General features: G+C 41.5%; 4 protein-coding genes and 1 pseudogene across 10 annotated transcripts in view; all 5 read right to left on the reverse strand.

Annotated features, from left to right (window-relative positions):
• LOC113577152 (protocadherin alpha-C2-like) overlaps positions 1-17934 on the reverse strand; it is a 143691-nt gene that overhangs the window by 53971 nt on the left and 71786 nt on the right. The gene's annotated exons all lie outside the window — the stretch shown is intronic.
• On the reverse strand, positions 1212-4151 carry LOC145657603 (protocadherin alpha-3-like). The gene is made up of 2 exons (XM_081713824.1): positions 1664-4151; positions 1212-1235 (listed from the first exon to the last, which is right to left on the reverse strand). The coding sequence occupies exons 1-2, from the start codon at positions 4016-4018 to the stop codon at positions 1212-1214; spliced, it is 2379 nt and encodes a 792-aa protein (XP_081569950.1). The 5' UTR covers positions 4019-4151.
• On the reverse strand, positions 4865-11049 carry LOC118240720 (uncharacterized). The gene is made up of 4 exons (XM_081713825.1): positions 8527-11049; positions 8327-8344; positions 7578-7684; positions 4865-7400 (listed from the first exon to the last, which is right to left on the reverse strand). The coding sequence occupies exons 1-4, from the start codon at positions 10903-10905 to the stop codon at positions 4880-4882; spliced, it is 5025 nt and encodes a 1674-aa protein (XP_081569951.1). The 5' UTR covers positions 10906-11049; the 3' UTR covers positions 4865-4879.
• Positions 11635-14627, reverse strand: LOC113575561 (protocadherin alpha-3-like). The gene has a single exon (XM_081712920.1). It carries the CDS (start codon positions 14445-14447, stop codon positions 12012-12014), a length of 2436 nt encoding a protein of 811 aa, XP_081569046.1. The 5' UTR covers positions 14448-14627; the 3' UTR covers positions 11635-12011.
• Positions 14670-17803, reverse strand: LOC113575562 (protocadherin alpha-8 pseudogene; annotated as a pseudogene).

The following is a 17934-nucleotide window of genomic DNA, read 5'->3' on the forward strand; positions in this document are numbered from 1 at the left end:
ACATAATACCAGGGTTGCAGTCCCTCCCGAACAAAGCCCTGAGTGTGGAGGAGGGACGTTTCAGGAAAGGAGGAGTCACAAAAAAGAAAGCGTAAACGTTGGAAGAGCAGGATGCTAGGGACACCGTGTGGAGAACTGTGGACTGTGTTCTCATGAAATAAATGTCACAGACAGACAGACAGACAGACAGACAGACAGACAGACAGACAGACAGACAGACAGACAGACAGACAGATAGTTCCTATTAATTGCTGTCATGGTAAATAACTGGCTTTTTTTGCTTCAAATACAGTGACTTTTCCTAATTTGATGAACACAGTAAGGTAAACATAAAATTAATATGTTATCAAAATCCTGTACAAATTTTGAATACATCCGTTTTTTTCTTTGGTGTCAAGCAGTTCTTGCTGTATAAAGCATACAAGGTATATAAACATTTTAAACATATTTGTTTTGATTGTTTTGGATGATACTGAGGTCATTATAACATACAGTTTTATAACCTTCAAGAAACTTCCCTCCGCTTTAGGTCCCTCAAATAACAAAACCATACCTGCAGTATGAGAACCAATCATAGGTCATATGACATGGGGGAGGGGCAAACAATTCCCATGAGAACTTTGGTATGTCTTAGGGCTCTGTGCACTCCCTGTATTCTCTTTCTCGTATGAAAATGGTCATGTGAGGTTTTGTCACAGTCCTTGGACAGTGAAAATGACAAAGAGAAAATGATAAAGAGAATGTGCCTGAGACAGAGGAGACTGTTGTGGTCGACCCTGATTAAGAAGTATCCTCCTCTGTAGAGACGGAGGCCTTTAGTGCTGACCCTGTTGTCTCTCAACCACCAGCATACACTTTATCTTCCAAAAGTGTAAAGTTACTATGTTCCCTCTCCCCACTTGAACGACAGGGTCGCCTTAGTGGTCCTAATGTCAGCAAAATGGTTCCAGGCCCCTACAGATGTGCTGTCAGGCACGTCCAAAATATAAAACCAGCATGTGAGATCTTCAGAACACCATCAAAGACATTTAGAGGGGAGGTATGTGTTTGGGGACAATGGGCAAGGCTACACTGGGTGGCTCATTTCAAGTCAGAAGGCCAAGCTTCAGCAAGCCTGTAGAATGCCGACACTGGAAGGGCAGTTTTCCCAGCCAAAATGTCTCTGAAGACACTCCATGTTTCCTAGCATGTCATACATTTTGATGACAATGTTACGGCCCCGTTTTGGTCAGAGACTTTAGAAAAATTGAGGATAAAAAAAATTATGTACCACTTAATATTTTCACACATTGACCGGGTTAAATCTACTTGATTGTGAATCAATTTTCACATTCATTGCACCTTTGCCAGACCTAGACACAGAAGGAGGCCGGCCTCCCTACATTCTAACTCTCCCCAAGAAACCACGCGCTTAGCTAACCCTACGAGCAGCGTGCACATGCAAATTAATTGACAGACAGGCAGGGAACGTCTTTCAAGAGACGTTCCCCAAGTAGAAACGTTGCAGGTTATAGAGAACAGTAGTATTAATGCTTTCCCCCCTAGTGCATACGTATTGTAAGTAACACAGGCTTATAAAATTTTACACATTTTCACTCAAACGATATATGCAAACGTATGCAAACGATATAATAGTGTGAATTTAGTTTTGGACATTTCTTACCTTCTCTTTATTAGGGAGTGTTTGTGTTCTGTTAAAAGTGTCCCCTCCATTAATACTGATCAGTTCCGCATCTGCAGGCGGAAACGGAGCAGGGAAAACCACTACGTCACTCTTCAGTGTGTCGGAGCTAAAACACACGTCATACTGCTGAGTAGATTTGGAGTAAGACCAGCTCCCGTCAGGGTGGGTGGTGATCACTGGGGCGCTGTACCTGCTGTCTGTTTGGTGACATTTTATAGCTACTACACCAATGAAGCTCAATAAAAATATCACGGATACAGACACAACGGCGATCAGCAAATACAGATTTAAATCCGAGAAATTATCTTCTTTGACTGGCGTGTGTTTCCGTTGAGTGGAGATATCAGTTAAGCTTTCAACAACCACGACATCAATAGACACAGTCGCGGACAGTGAGGGCTCTCCGTTATCAGAAACCACAATGACCAGGGGGTGTGTTTTCAGGTCATTGTCACTCATCCTCCTCTTAGTCCTGATCTCCCCGCTGCTGGTTCCGATTCGGAATAAGTTGTTTCCTTTAGGTTCAGAGATGTGATAAGAAAGAAGCGCATTATATCCAGAATCGGCGTCTACAGCCCTGATCTTGGCCACAAAGTAGCCCGGGTCAGCAGAGAAAGGAATGTTCTCGGTGTTAACGGAGCCATGTTCAGAATACGGCGCGAGAACCACTGGACTGTTGTCATTTTCATCCAGGACAAAAACATTAACAGTCACGTTACTGCTCAGCGGAGGAACTCCAGAGTCTGTGGCCTGAACTTTAAACTGAAACGTTTTGATTTCTTCATAATTAAAAGACTGTAATGTGTGGATATCTCCATTGTCAGAGTTTATGTTAACCATGGATTTTACTGGTCGAGAGCTTTCTAAGAAAGAATATGATATCCTGGCATTTTCATCTACGTCAGGATCAAACGCAGACACTGTATAAATAACAACTCCAACCTGACTGTTCTCTTTCACATAAACATTAAGTAATGTTTCTGGAAAGTGCGGCGCGTTGTCATTGACATCAGAAACTAATACAGAAATAACAGTTGTACTGGAAAGTGGCGGGGTGCCTTCATCTGTAGCTGTGATACTTATGTCATATTGAGATGAAACCTCTCTGTCCAGAACACCATTAACTTCTAATGAATATTTATTTTTGTATGCATTTTGTATTCTAAACGGAAACGAATTTGATATTTTCAATGTTACGGCCCCGTTTTGATCAGCATCATTATCTTTTACTGTTATAAGTGCGACCACCGTTCCTCTTGCTGATCCCTCTTTCACGATATTTATTAAAGATGTCACCGATATTTCAGGAATATTATCATTAACATCTGTTACTTCAATCAACACTTTACTGTACGCTGCACGAGGTGTTTGCCCTTTGTCGCGCGCCTGCACTCTAATTTCAATAGCTTTGTTTGTCTCATGGTCTAGCTTGTCTTTCACCGTTATCTCGCCGTTTGCTTGGTTAATCTCGAATGACCCGATGTTTTTATCATTATTATGGTTTATGAAAGAATACACTACCTCCCCGTTCAGTCCCGCATCGGCATCGTTTGCATGAACAGTTATTACAGAAGTGCCAGGTGCCGCGTTTTCTGGAATTCCAGTTTTGTAAAGCGGTTTACTAAAAACGGGAACATTATCGTTCACATCTATCACATTAATGGTTATCTTTGTCGTCCCAGATTTAGGGGGTTTTCCTCCGTCTATTGCGGAAAGTATAAGATGGATCACGGGCTGTTTCTCTCGGTCTAAAGGTTTCTGTAGCACTAACTCAGCGGAGACACTTTGTTCTCCTCCGCTCTGTACATCCAGGGAAAAGTGTTCATTCTGACTCAGCTTGTATCCCTTTAATGAATTACTGCCTACATCGCCATCATATGCATTTGGTAAAGCCAATCTCTCACCAAGAAGAGCTGCCTCTGATACATTTAGCGATAACGTTGGCACGTGAAATACAGGTGCATTGTCATTAATATCTAAGACATTTACTTCAAACCGATACAGACTTAACGGTGATTTGGCAATTGCCTCCAGCTCCAACGAGCACCTCGCGCTACGCCCGCATATGACCTCTCTATCAATTCTCTCTCTCAGAAATAAAATCCCTGTTTTCACATTTACATCGAAATACCTTTTATTTGGACCGGAGACAATCTGAAATTCACGATGCTCCAAATCTCGCACATTCAGATTCAAATCTTTGACTAAATTGGCAACTGTCGTCCCAGGATTACTCTCCTCCGACACGGAATAAACAACCTGCCCACTCGCAATGCTGAAACGGCAATAAAGCCAAGTAAAAACCATCCACGCCACATATCCTCTGTTGAACATTTTAGGCAAATTCCATTAGCAAGGCATGTAAAGATATTCCTGTCGAATTGAATTTGTCTGTGATTAAATCCTGCGGTCGGACAGTGGAAAAGGGTAGCTGTTTTTTCTCTCTTGAACAAAGACCTACGCGAGCCTGTACGCCCTACCCTCAGACAAGGCGGAGTGTGTTGAAACAGAGCGAGACAGAAGCACAGGGCGCTAGTGACGCCTTGTGGAAATGCCCGACTACATAAGGATATTACTGAACTAAATCAATAATTTAATACGAAAGAACAGGGCTTTATACAGAGACTTCATAAAAGATCAATTCTAAAGACACAAAAGACAAAAAAACCCGACAAAAATAAACCTTCCAAACGTAGAATATATGAGTAGATGAGGATTATGTACTTAATAAGACATCTAAGAACCATTAAAAACCAACTATAAATAAGACAAGGATTCGATGCACTTAATATGAGTAAAATCCATTTTCTTAAAGTAATCTAGCAGCACCTAGGAAGCTAACGGAATTTCAGCACCATGGCCAGGGAATTACCAAAAACCGCAATGCTACTAGCCTTTCAATAAATATACAATTGTGAACAACAAATACAATAAAAAAGAGAAATCACAAAACAAGTTATACTATATTAAAAGCCGACCTGAAGTAATCAGGAACTTATATTTTAGGTACTGAGATAAAACTCATGAATTAGTGCCAAACTGTACATTAACTTCACGATTCAAGAAGCTACGAAACAGATGCATTTGAGTACAATATCCCGCTGTTTAACACACAGTGCAATTCATACTTGTCATGGAAAGGCTTGGAAAACTAAAACAGGCATACCAATAAAAGTCTTCATAATTATGAATTGCTCAACAAAGGCGAAACCAGACCCCCATTAAAAAAAAACAAAAAACAAAAAAAAAAACAAAGCCAAAAAGGTGACAGCGCAAAATCCCAAACAAAATAATGCTTACCTTCTCTTTATTAGGGAGTGTTTGTGTTCTGTTAAAAGTGTCCCCTCCATTAATACTGATCAGTTCCGCATCTGCAGGCGGAAACGGAGCAGGGAAAACCACTACGTCACTCTTCAGTGTGTCGGAGCTAAAACACACATCATACTGCTGAGTAGATTTGGAGTAAGACCAGCTCCCGTCAGGGTGGGTGGTGATCACTGGGGCGCTGTACCTGCTGAAACTACCGTCTGTCCTGTAGCATTTCACAGCTATCAAACTGATGAGGCTCAGTAAAAAGATCACTGACACCGATACAATGGCGATCAGCAAATACAGATTTAAATCCGAGAAACTCTCCTCCTTCATCGGAACGTGTCTTAATTTTGGTTGAATGTCACTCCCGCTTTCAACAACCACGACATCAATAGACACAGTCGCGGACAGTGAGGGCTCTCCGTTATCAGAAACCATAATGACCAGGGGGTGTGTTTTCAGGTCATTGTCACTCATTCTCCTCTTAGTCCTGATCTCCCCACTGCTGGTTCCGATTCGGAAGAGGTTGTTTCCTTTAGGTTCAGACATGTGATAAGAAAGAAGCGCATTATATCCAGAATCGGCGTCTACAGCTCTGATCTTGGCCACGAAGTATCCTGCGTCAGCAGAGAAAGGAATGTTCTCGGTGTTAACGGAGCCGTGTTCCGAATAGGGCGCGAGAATCATTGGAATGTTGTCATTCTTATCCACTATAAAAACGTTTACAGTCATGTTACTGCTCAGTGGAGGAACACCAGAGTCCGTGGCCAGAATTTTAAACTGAAATGATTTCATTTCCTCATAGTTGAATGATTGTAAACTATGGATATCTCCATTGTCAGAGTTTATGCTTACGAAGGATGTTGTTACCAGGCCGGTTTTTGCACTTTCTTGGAGAGAATATGATATCATGGCATTATCACCTACATCAGGATCAAATGCAGATACTGTATAAATAACAGCTCCGATCTCACTGTTTTCGTTCACATATACATTAACGGCGCACTCTGGAAAGTGCGGCGCGTTATCATTCACATCTGAAACGTCCACAGCAATTAGAGTGGTATTGGAGAGAGACGGGCTCCCTTCATCAGTAGCTGTGACAGTAATATTATAGTGCGATCTGCTCTCTCTGTCTAAGGGACCATCCACAACTAGGGAATAGTAATTTTTATATGACGGTTTCAGTTTAAAGGGCACAGAATCTGAAAGATACGCCTTAGCGTTTCCATTTTCCCCGCTGTCTTTATCCGTCACTGTAACCAACGCCACTACTGTTCCCACAGCCGAGTCCTCTTTTAGCGGACTCGTCACAGACGACACCGAGATTTCGGGTGCGTTATCATTAACATCGATAACCTCAACAAGCACTTTACAGTGTGCTCTACGGGAGGGTGTGCCTTTGTCTCTAGCCTGCGCGCGGATTTCGTATGCGGCATTTTCCTCATGATCCAAATTACCTTTAATAGTGATTTCTCCAATAATTGGGTCTATGGTGAAAAGATCAAAAACTTTTGAACTACTTCCCGCAGTCAAGGAGTATACTATCTCGCCGTTAAATCCCTCATCTGAGTCTGTAGCCAGCAGTTTTATTATAGTGGTTCCCACAGAACAGTTTTCAGCCACGCGGACTTTATGAAGCGGTTTGCTGAATGCTGGAGTGTTATCATTTACATCTTCAACATTAATCACTATACTCGACGTACCTGATCTGGGAGGTTTTCCCCCATCTACAACAGTCAGTGTGAGGTGGATCACGGACTGTTTCTCTCGGTCTAAAGCTTTCTGCAGCACTAACTCTGAGGACACAATTTGCTCTCCTCCAGTTTGTACATCCAGAGAGAAATGTTCATTTAGACTTAGCTTGTAGCTCTTTACCGAATTACTGCTTGAATCGGCATCGATTGCTACCGGTAACGGAAATCTTTCTCCGGTGTATGCTGACTCAGTAATGTTAATTGTATACGATATTTCTTGGAAAGACGGAGCATTATCATTTACGTCTAAAATATTTACTTCTATTCTTTGGAGCTGAGTAGGGTCGCTCAGTATAGCCTCTATATTTACAGAGCACTTGTCTGCACTACCACACAGTTCCTCCCTGTCTATTCTCTCATTTACAAAGAGCACTCCCGTTTTGGAATTAACATCTAAATACCTCGTATGGTGTCCCGACACAATCCTTAGTCCCCTCGACTCAAGGTCTTGTATGTTAACGTTTAAATCCTTTGCGATATTTCCCACAAAGGTCCCTTTGTTGGTCTCTTCGGAAACGGAGTATGATATCTGCGCTGCACACCATTCCAATAAACAAAGCAGCACGACGCAGCGGAGCCACATCTCCTCTCCTTTTCCAGCACACATCATTGCGGAGTAAACAGTCTTAGCGAGAACCACATCCAAGCTTCGGCATCAGTTTTTCAGAACTAGAATACAAAAACTCAGTTTTATATTCCCCGCATACAGCAAAGCCGTACTGCTGCTTACGCCATTCCGTGTTACACAGAACAAAGCGCGATGTCTTTTTACTCCATTACTACGCAAGAGGAGGAGCCAGACGATATCAACATTTTTCTCGCACGGTCTAGAGCGACACCGCGTGCACGATTTTAGCGCGACGCCTAGAACGGACTCGTTAAACATTTGAAAAACAGTAAATACGAAAATTATGGATTGCTTGTGTAGATACTGCCAGATATATAAAGAGTAATAGCGCATACCCACTAGAGGAATATGTAGGCTATTTTTTATTGAAATGGTTACCGAACGGAGAGACAAAACGTTTAAAAGAAAGAAAGTAATTATGAATAAATATAAATAAATCATGCCATTAAAATTTCTCTTACTAAACCAAACCAAATATACCACATAAACTGTATACAAACTCGATGACTATTTGTTATTTTTACTTTGAACTTTGTTATGTAAATTAAAACTTGTCTAGAACTGCTGAATCATTACAAGCACAAATGAGGCGGGGATTCCAGGACCATGGAGAGCACTCCGTTTATGTGAATTAAATATTGTAAACAAAGGAGACGCTTCAAAAAGATAAAGAACTAGGAGTATGGTACGCACATTTACAGTCCATACAAGTCGAAGAAGATGTATTTTGTTTAAGAATAGTTAGAACGTAAATAACGAAATATATCTGCTGTGGCCCTAAAAGCAACCTGAAGACAAAGCTGGAACAGGGTGAGAGAATGATACACAAAATACTTTTAAAATGCCATATTAATCGACGCTAATTATAGATTTCAAATAATTAAAGACGTGGCAAAAGCAAGTAAAATAAAACGAACCGCAGTAAAACAAAAAAATATTTCTTACCGCGGCCCTAAAAGCAACCTGAAGACGCGAGAATAGTGACAAGGTGAATGATACACAACCCCCTCCCCCCCCTATAAAATGGCATAATAATCGAGGCTAAGTATTGACTACAAATAATGAAAGACATAGAAAAAGCAAATTCAAAACAATACAAAGCTCCAAATAAAACAAACCGCTGTAAACCAAAATATATTTCTTACCTTCTCTTTATTAGGGAGTGTTTGTGTTCTATTAAAAGTGTCCCCTCCATTAATACTGATCAGTTCCGCATCTGCAGGCGGAAACGGAGCAGGGAAAACTACTACGTCACTCTTCAGTGTGTCGGAGCTAAAACACACGTCATACTGCTGAGTAGATTTGGAGTAAGACCAGCTCCCGTCAGGGTGGGTGGTGATCACTGGGGCGCTGTACCTGCTGAAACTGCCGTCTGTCCTGTAGCATTTCACAGCTATCAAACTGATGAGGCTCAGTAAAAAGATCACTGACACCGACACAATGGCGATCAGCAAATACAGATTTAAATCCGAGAAACTCTCCTCCTTCAATGGCACGTGTCTTAATTTTGTTTCGATGTCACTCCCGCTTTCAGCAACCGCGACATCAATAGACACAGTCGCGGACAGTGAGGGCTCTCCGTTATCAGAAACCATAATGACCAGGGGGTGTGTTTTCAGGTCATTGTCACTCATTCTCCTCTTAGTCCTGATCTCCCCACTGCTGGTTCCGATTCGGAAGAGGTTGTTTCCTTTAGGTTCAGACATGTGATAAGAAAGAAGCGCATTATATCCAGAATCGGCGTCTACAGCTCTGATCTTGGCCACGAAGTATCCTGCGTCAGCAGAGAAAGGAATGTTCTCGGTGTTAACGGAGCCGTGTTCCGAATAGGGCGCGAGAATCATTGGAATGTTGTCATTCTTATCCACTATAAAAACGTTTACAGTCATGTTACTGCTCAGTGGAGGAACACCAGAGTCCGTGGCCAGAATTTTAAACTGAAATGATTTCATTTCCTCATAGTTGAATGATTGTAAACTATGGATATCTCCATTGTCAGAGTTTATGCTTACGAAGGATGTTGTTACCAGGCCGGTTTTTGCACTTTCTTGGAGAGAATATGATATCATGGCATTATCACCTACATCAGGATCAAATGCAGATACTGTATAAATAACAGCTCCGATCTCACTGTTTTCGTTCACATATACATTAACGGCGCACTCTGGAAAGTGCGGCGCGTTATCATTCACATCTGAAACGTCCACAGCAATTAGAGTGGTATTGGAGAGAGACGGGCTCCCTTCATCAGTAGCTGTGACAGTAATATTATAGTGCGATCTGCTCTCTCTGTCTAAGGGACCATCCACAACTAGGGAATAGTAATTTTTATATGACGGTTTCAGTTTAAAGGGCACAGAATCTGAAAGATACGCCTTAGCGTTTCCATTTTCCCCGCTGTCTTTATCCGTCACTGTAACCAACGCCACTACTGTTCCCACAGCCGAGTCCTCTTTTAGCGGACTCGTCACAGACGACACCGAGATTTCGGGTGCGTTATCATTAACATCGATAACCTCAACAAGCACTTTACAGTGTGCTCTACGGGAGGGTGTGCCTTTGTCTCTAGCCTGCGCGCGGATTTCGTATGCGGCATTTTCCTCATGATCCAAATTACCTTTAATAGTGATTTCTCCAATAATTGGGTCTATGGTGAAAAGATCAAAAACTTTTGAACTACTTCCCGCAGTCAAGGAGTATACTATCTCGCCGTTAAATCCCTCATCTGAGTCTGTAGCCAGCAGTTTTATTATAGTGGTTCCCACAGAACAGTTTTCAGCCACGCGGACTTTATGAAGCGGTTTGCTGAATGCTGGAGTGTTATCATTTACATCTTCAACATTAATCACTATACTCGACGTACCTGATCTGGGAGGTTTTCCCCCATCTACAGCAGTCAGTGTGAGGTGGATCACGGACTGTTTCTCTCGGTCTAAAGCTTTCTGCAGCACTAACTCTGAGGACACAATTTGCTCTCCTCCAGTTTGTACATCCAGAGAGAAATGTTCATTTAGACTTAGCTTGTAGCTCTTTACCGAATTACTGCTCGAATCTGCATCGATCGCTACCGGTAACGGAAATCTTTCTCCGGTGTATGCTAACTCAGTAATATTAATTTTATAAGACATATCTTGGAAAGACGGAGCATTATCATTTACGTCTAAAATATTTACTTCTATTCTTTGGAGCTGAGTAGGGTCGCTCAGTATAGCCTCTATATTTACAGAGCACTTGTACGCACTACCACACAGTTCCTCCCTGTCTATTCTCTCATTTACAAAGAGCACTCCTGTTTTGGAATTAACATCTAAATACCTCGTAAGGTGTCCCGACACAATCCTTAGTCCCCTCGACTCAAGGTCTTGTATGTTAACGTTTAAATCCTTTGCGATATTTCCCACAAAGGTCCCTTTGTTGGTCTCTTCGGAAACGGAGTATGATATCTGCGCTGTACACCATTCCAATAAACAAAGCAGCACGACGCAGCGGAGCCACATCTCCTCTCCTTTTCCAGCACACATCATTGCGGAGTAAACAGTCTTAGCGAGAACCACATCCAAGCTTCGGCATCAGTTTTTCAGAACTAGAATACAAAAACTCAGTTTTATATTCCCCGCATACAGCAAAGCCGTACTGCTGCTTACGCCATTCCGTGTTACACAGAACAAAGCGCGATGTCTTTTTACTCCATTACTACGCAAGAGGAGGAGCCAGACGATATCAACATTTTTCTCGCACGGTCTAGAGCGACACCGCGTGCACGATTTTAGCGCGACGCCTAGAACGGACTCGTTAAACATTTGAAAAACAGTAAATACGAAAATTATGGATTGCTTGTGTAGATGCTTCCAGATATATAAAGAGTAATAGCGCATACCCACTAGAGGAATATGTAGGCTATTTTTATTGAAATGGTTACCGAACGGAGAGACAAAACGTTTAAAAGAAAGAAAGTAATTATAAATAAATATAAATAAATCATGCCATTAAAATTTCTCTTACTAAACTAAACCAAATATACCACATAAACTGTATACAAACTCGATGACTATTTGTTATTTTTACTTTGACCTTTTGTTATGTAAATTAAAACTTGTCTAGAACTGCTGAATCATTATAAACACAAATGAGGCGGGCATTTCAGGACCATGGAGAGTGTCATTCACTCTGTTTATGTGAATTAAATATTGTAATCAAAGGAGACGCTTCAAAAAGATAAAGAACTAGGAGTATGGTACGCACATTTACAGTCCATACAAGTCGAAGAAGATGTATTTTGTTTAAGAATAGTTAGAACGTAAATAATGAAATATATCTGCTGTGGCCCTAAAAGCAACCTGAAGACAAAGCTGAAACAGGGTGAGAGAATGATACACAAAAAACTTTTAAAATGCCATATTAATCGACGCTAATTATAGATTTCAAATAATTAAAGACATGGCAAAAGCAAGTAAAATAAAACGAACTGCAGTAAAACAAAAAAAAATATTTCTTACCGCGGCCCTAAAAGCAACCTGAAGACGCGAGAATAGTGACAAGGTGAATGATACACAAACCCCCCCTATAAAATGGCATAATAATCGAGGCTAAGTATTGACTACAAATAATGAAAGACATAGAAAAAGCAAATTCAAAACAATACATAGCTCCAAATAAAACAAACCGCTGTAAACCAAAATATATTTCTTACCTTCTCTTTATTAGGGAGTGTTTGTGTTCTGTTAAAAGTGTCCCCTCCATTAATACTGATCAGTTCCGCATCTGCAGGCGGAAACGGAGCAGGGAAAACTACTACGTCACTCTTCAGTGTGTCGGAGCTAAAACACACGTCATACTGCTGAGTAGATTTGGAGTAAGACCAGCTCCCGTCAGGGTGGGTGGTGATCACTGGGGCGCTGTACCTGCTGAAACTGCCGTCTGTCCTGTAGCATTTCACAGCTATCAAACTGATGAGGCTCAGTAAAAAGATCACTGACACCGACACAATGGCGATCAGCAAATACAGATTTAAATCCGAGAAACTCTCCTCCTTCATCGGAACGTGTCTTAATTTTGGTTGAATGTCACTCTCGCTTTCAGCAACCACGACATCAATAGACACAGTCGCTGACAGTGAGGGCTCTCCGTTATCAGAAACCATAATGACCAGGGGGTGTGTTTTCAGGTCATTGTCACTCATCCTCCTCTTAGTCCTGATCTCCCCACTGCTGGTTCCGATTCGGAATAAGTTGTTTCCTTTAGGTTCAGAGATGTGATAAGAAAGAAGCGCATTATATCCAGAATCGGCGTCCACAGCCCTGATTTTGGCGACGAAATAACCCGCTTCAGCGGAATATGGAAGATTCTCAGTGTTAACGGAACCGTGTTCAGAATACGGCGCGAGAATTGCAGGACTGTTGTCATTTTCATCCAGAATAAAAACGTTCACAGTCACGTTACTGTTCAGAGGAGGAACTCCAGAGTCTGTGGCCTGAATTGTAAAGCGAAAGGTTTTCATTTTCTCATAATCAAAAGACTGCAAACTGTGGATATCTCCATTATCAGAATTTATGTTAACTATGGACGTTACCGGAGGGCTTGTAGTACTTTCTGGTAATGAGTACGTTATCCTTGAATTATCACCTGTATCTGGATCAAAAGCAGATACTGTATAAATAACCCCTCCGATCTGACTGTTCTCATTCACATAAACATTAATAATGGAGTCTGGAAAGCGCGGTGCGTTGTCGTTCACGTCAGAAACGTGCACAGTAATGACACAGGTGCTGGACAGAGACGGCGTCCCTTCATCAACCGCTTTGATAGTGGCATTATACTGAGACCTACTCTCTCTGTCTAGAGGTCCATTGACCACTAGAGAATAATAGTTTTTGTATGACGACTTCAGCATAAAATGTTCAGAGCCTAATAGATCTACCTTTGAAGCGCCGTTTTTCCCGCTATCTTTGTCTGTGAGGGTCACTAAAGCAACCACTGTTCCTAAAGCGGCATCCTCCTTCACGGTTCTCATCATCGATGTGACAGAGATCACTGGTGTGTTATCGTTAACATCAATCACTTCCACTAGCACTTTACAGTGCGTGCTACGAGGCGAATGGCCGCGGTCCTTAGCCTGCGCACGTATTTCAAATGCCGAATTTTCCTCATAATCTAAATTCCCGAGAACTGTAATTTCACCACTATCTTGGTTTATTGTGAACAAGCCAGATGGTGTTGAACTGCCTCGTTCTATCAAGGAGTACACAATTTCACCATTCACTCCCTCGTCTAAATCCGTAGCCGTGAGCTTTATCAGCGCAGTGCCGACTGGGCTGTTTTCTGAAACACGAACCTTATAAAGCTGTTTGCTAAAAATAGGAGTGTTATCATTTACATCCACTACAGTAATGACAATTTCCATCGTTCCTGATCTGGGAGGTTTTCCTCCGTCTACTGCGGTCAGTGTGAGGTGGATCACGGGCTGTTTCTCTCGGTCTAAAGGTTTGTGCAGCACTAACTCAGCGGACACACTGTGTTCTCCTCCGCTCTGTACATCCAGGGAAAAGTGTTCATTCTGACTCAGCTTGTAGCTCTTAACCGAATTACTTCCTGAATCTACATCGTTCGCTACTGGTAAGGGAAATCTTTCTCCAGTATATGCTAATTCTGATATATTAAGACTGTATGACCTTTCATGGAAGAATGGCGCATTGTCATTTATGTCTAAAATATTCACTTCTATTCTATGTAGATGCATAGGATTATTCAATATGGCTTCTATGTTTACCGAACATTTAGGTGCATTACTGCAAAGCTCCTCTCTGTCTATCCTTTCGTTGACAAATAGGACGCCCGTTTTCAAATTTACATCAAAATACTTCTTACTGTGTCCCGATACAATCTGCAGTCCTCTGGACTCAAGTTCTTGTGCATTTATGTTTAAATCCTTTACGATATTTCCCACGAACTTCCCTTTATCGACCTCCTCTGAAACAGCGTAAGAAATCTGTGCCGCGCACAGCTCCAGTGAACAAAGCAGCCCAAAGCACCAAATCCACACCGTCTCGTTTTGCACAGGACAGCCCATTGCAACGAATGCTGGCCCAGGAAGAAGCGCATCCAAATTCTCGTCAAATGTACAGAGTTACTAAAACAATATTCCTTAAATTACGAGTCTCGCATCAAGCCAGTACTTCACTCTGACTCCACTATTCCGTGTTCCAGCAAACAAAGCGTCTGTTCGCTTAACACTCCCCTGCCAACCATACAGGAGGAGGAGCAGAACAACGAGCTTCGTGATTCCTATGGTCTACAGCGCCACCACGTGCCCGTTATGCTATATTCACAATGAAATCCGTGTACAATTAAAGCAACCTAGTAAATAGGCCTACTACAAATATTGCACCTGTTCCACACCAGGTGTGTCGTTATATAAGTAAACGGGAATTTGTTTGTTTGTATTTTGTTGTTCTTCTTCTTCTTTGGAATAAAATGAATGCAGGAAGCATGTAAACAGAAACGTGTAACTAAACAAGCTAAAACAGATAAAAGGCAAAACCTACGCATTGTAAGTATATAATAATCGATGAAGGATGACGTCAAGTATTATACAATGACCACATTTGATAGCAGTAGTCCTATAATCAATGCTATAAGTAAAATAGATACATTTAATACATCTATGAATAATAGTTCAACTTTGCTGTTTAACAGCTCGGCATTAAAGGCTGTAAAGAAAGGCAATAACATATCCAGGGTTTATCCAGGCCAGTCGGGTTTTTTTCCAAACACTGAAGGTGTTGATTTAACAGTGGAATTTTTGTTGTGCGTGCATTATAAAATACATGGACATTCCACAATAATATTTAAAAATAATCCCACATAAGTGATGGAAGGTTTTTAATTCATTATTAATATTCTAACTAAATAAAATAGATTTAAGCCGTTACAAAAAAAAAAAAAAAATCTTACCTTCTCTTTATTAGGGAGTGTTTGTGTTCTGTTAAAAGTGTCCCCTCCATTAATACTGATCAGTTCCGCATCTGCAGGCGGAAACGGAGCAGGGAAAACCACTACGTCACTCTTCAGTGTGTCGGAGCTAAAACACACGTCATACTGCTGAGTAGATTTGGAGTAAGACCAGCTCCCGTCAGGGTGGGTGGTGATCACTGGGGCGCTGTACCTGCTGAAACTGCCGTCTGTCCTGTAGCATTTCACAGCTATCAAACTGATGAGGCTCAGTAAAAAGATCACTGACACCGACACAATGGCAATCAGCAAATACAGATTTAAATCCGAGAAACTCTCCTCCTTCATCGGAACGTGTCTTAATTTTGTTTGGATGTCACTCCCGCTTTCAGCAACCACGACATCAATAGACACAGTCGCTGACAGTGAGGGCTCTCCGTTATCAGAAACCATAATGACCAGGGGGTGTGTTTTCAGGTCATTGTCACTCATCCTCCTCTTAGTTCTGATCTCCCCACTGCTGGTTCCGATGCGGAATAAGTTGTTTCCTTTAGGTTCAGACATGTGATAAGAAAGAAGCGCATTATATCCAGAATCGGCGTCTACAGCTCTGATTTTGGCCACAAAGTAGCCCGGGTCAGCAGAGAAAGGAATGTTCTCGGTGTTAACGGAGCCGTGTTCCGAATAGGGCGCGAGAACCACTGGACTGTTGTCATTTTCATCCAGGACAAAAACATTAACAGTCACGTTACTGCTCAGAGGAGGAACTCCAGAGTCTGTGGCCTGAACTTTAAACTGAAACCTTTTTATTTCTTCATAATTTAAAGTATGTAAATTGTTGATATCTCCACTTTCAGAATTTATGCTGAACACTGATGTTAAAGGAGAGCTTTTAGGGTTTTGTAGTAAGGAATATGTTATCCTGGCATTATCGCCTGCATCCGGGTCAAAAGCCGATACTGTATAAACAATGGCTCCGATCTGACTGTTCTCTTTCACATAAACAATAATATTGGTCTCTGCAAAGCACGGCGCGTTGTCATTCACGTCAGAAATGTGTACAGTAATGACACTGGTGCTGGTCAGAGACGGCGTTCCTTCATCTGTAGCTTTAATAGTTATATCATATTGAGACACTAATTCTCTATCTAGAGCGCCTTTCACAATTAAAGAATACCTATTTTTATATGTGTTCTGTAGAGCAAACGGAACATATGCTTCTAACCTGAGCACAACGACACCGTTTTTATTAGCATCATTATCTTTGACAGTTATTAAACCGACTATTGTTCCATCTTGCGAATCTTCTTTAATGACGTTAACTAATGATGTTACAGATATCTCCGGAAAATTGTCATTAACGTCAATAATTTCAATTAGTATTTTACAAAACGCTGCCCTGGGAGTTTGCCCTTTATCTTTGACCTGAACTCGAATTTCGACTGCATTGTTTAACTCATGATCCAAATGTCCCTTCACTGTTATTTCACCGGTATTAGAATTAATGGTGAAATCATCAATTATTGCATCATTATCATGATTTACAAATGAAAAGAGAATTTCACCATTCACTCCATCATCGGCATCACTTGCAAAAACAATGATAACAGATGTACCTACCGGTGCATTTTCTGGTATTCTAGCCTTATAAAGTGATTTACCACACACAGGAGTGTTATCGTTCACATCAATGACATTGACTTTTAAATTTAATGTTCCAGAACGTGGAGGTTTTCCCCCGTCTACAGCGGTCAGGGTAAGCAGGATCAAAGACTGTTTCTCTCGATCTAAAGATTTTTGCAGCACCAACTCAGCGGACACACTTTGTTCTCCTCCGCTCTGTACATCCAGGGAAAAGTGTTCGTTCGTGCTCAGCTTGTAGCTCTTTACCGAATTACTGCCGACATCCGCATCAAATGCTCTTGGTAAAGCAAATCTATCGCCAAGAGAAGCAGATTCAGAAATATTCAGTTCTCCCTTTGGAGAACGAAATACGGGCGTGTGGTCATTTATGTCCAATACATTTACCTCAAATCGGTACATGTTTAACGGTGACTTAACAATAGCTTCTAATTCCAACGCGCATTTTAAACTACGTCCGCATAGCTCCTCGCGGTCCATTCTGCTTTTAATATGAAGAACTCCATCTTTAACATTTAAATCGAAATACCTTGCATTTGTTCCTGAAACAATTTGGAATCCACGGTGCTCCAACTCTTGCACATTCAGATTCAGATCTTTGGCTAAATTTCCAACTAAAGTCCCCGGAGTACTCTCCTCCGTTACAGAGTACACCACCTGCCCACTGACGACGCTGAAAACATAACAAATCCAAGAGTAAAATATCCACAACATATATGGTTGCTTGAACATTGCCGACATATTCCAGTATGAAATCCTCCTAAAAATAGCATTAAAATTCGAGCATTTTACTGTGCAATTTAATCAATTTCTCAGACAACAGAAAAGACCTACGCGGTGGTAGCATATTCCGAAGACAAAGCCCTTTGCTAGCAATGCGAGCCTGCACGCCCTACCTTAAAATAGGCGGAGTGAAGAGAGATAAATTGAAGCATAGGTTGCTAGTGACACCATGTGGAAATTTA

This window comes from Electrophorus electricus, chromosome 4 (genome assembly GCF_041902795.1).
Source record: "Electrophorus electricus isolate QZ-2024a chromosome 4, ASM4190279v1, whole genome shotgun sequence".
Lineage (NCBI taxonomy): Eukaryota > Metazoa > Chordata > Actinopteri > Gymnotiformes > Gymnotidae > Electrophorus > Electrophorus electricus.

Bases quoted from the DNA above. Each gene is read 5' to 3' on its own strand.
- LOC145657603 (XM_081713824.1), bottom strand. From the start codon at position 4,018: ATGTTCAACAGAGGATATGTGGCGTGGATGGTTTTTACTTGGCTTTAT. The intron at 1,236-1,663 runs GTAAGAAATGTC...ATTTTTCTAAAG, and splicing joins CACTCCCTAATAAAGAGAAG to TCTCTGACCAAAACGGGGCC.
- LOC113575561 (XM_081712920.1), bottom strand. From the start codon at position 14,447: ATGGGCTGTCCTGTGCAAAACGAGACGGTGTGGATTTGGTGCTTTGGG.
- LOC118240720 (XM_081713825.1), bottom strand. From the start codon at position 10,905: ATGATGTGTGCTGGAAAAGGAGAGGAGATGTGGCTCCGCTGCGTCGTG. The intron at 7,401-7,577 runs GTGCGAGAAAAA...CTGATGCCGAAG, and splicing joins ACGCGGTGTCGCTCTAGACC to CTTGGATGTGGTTCTCGCTA.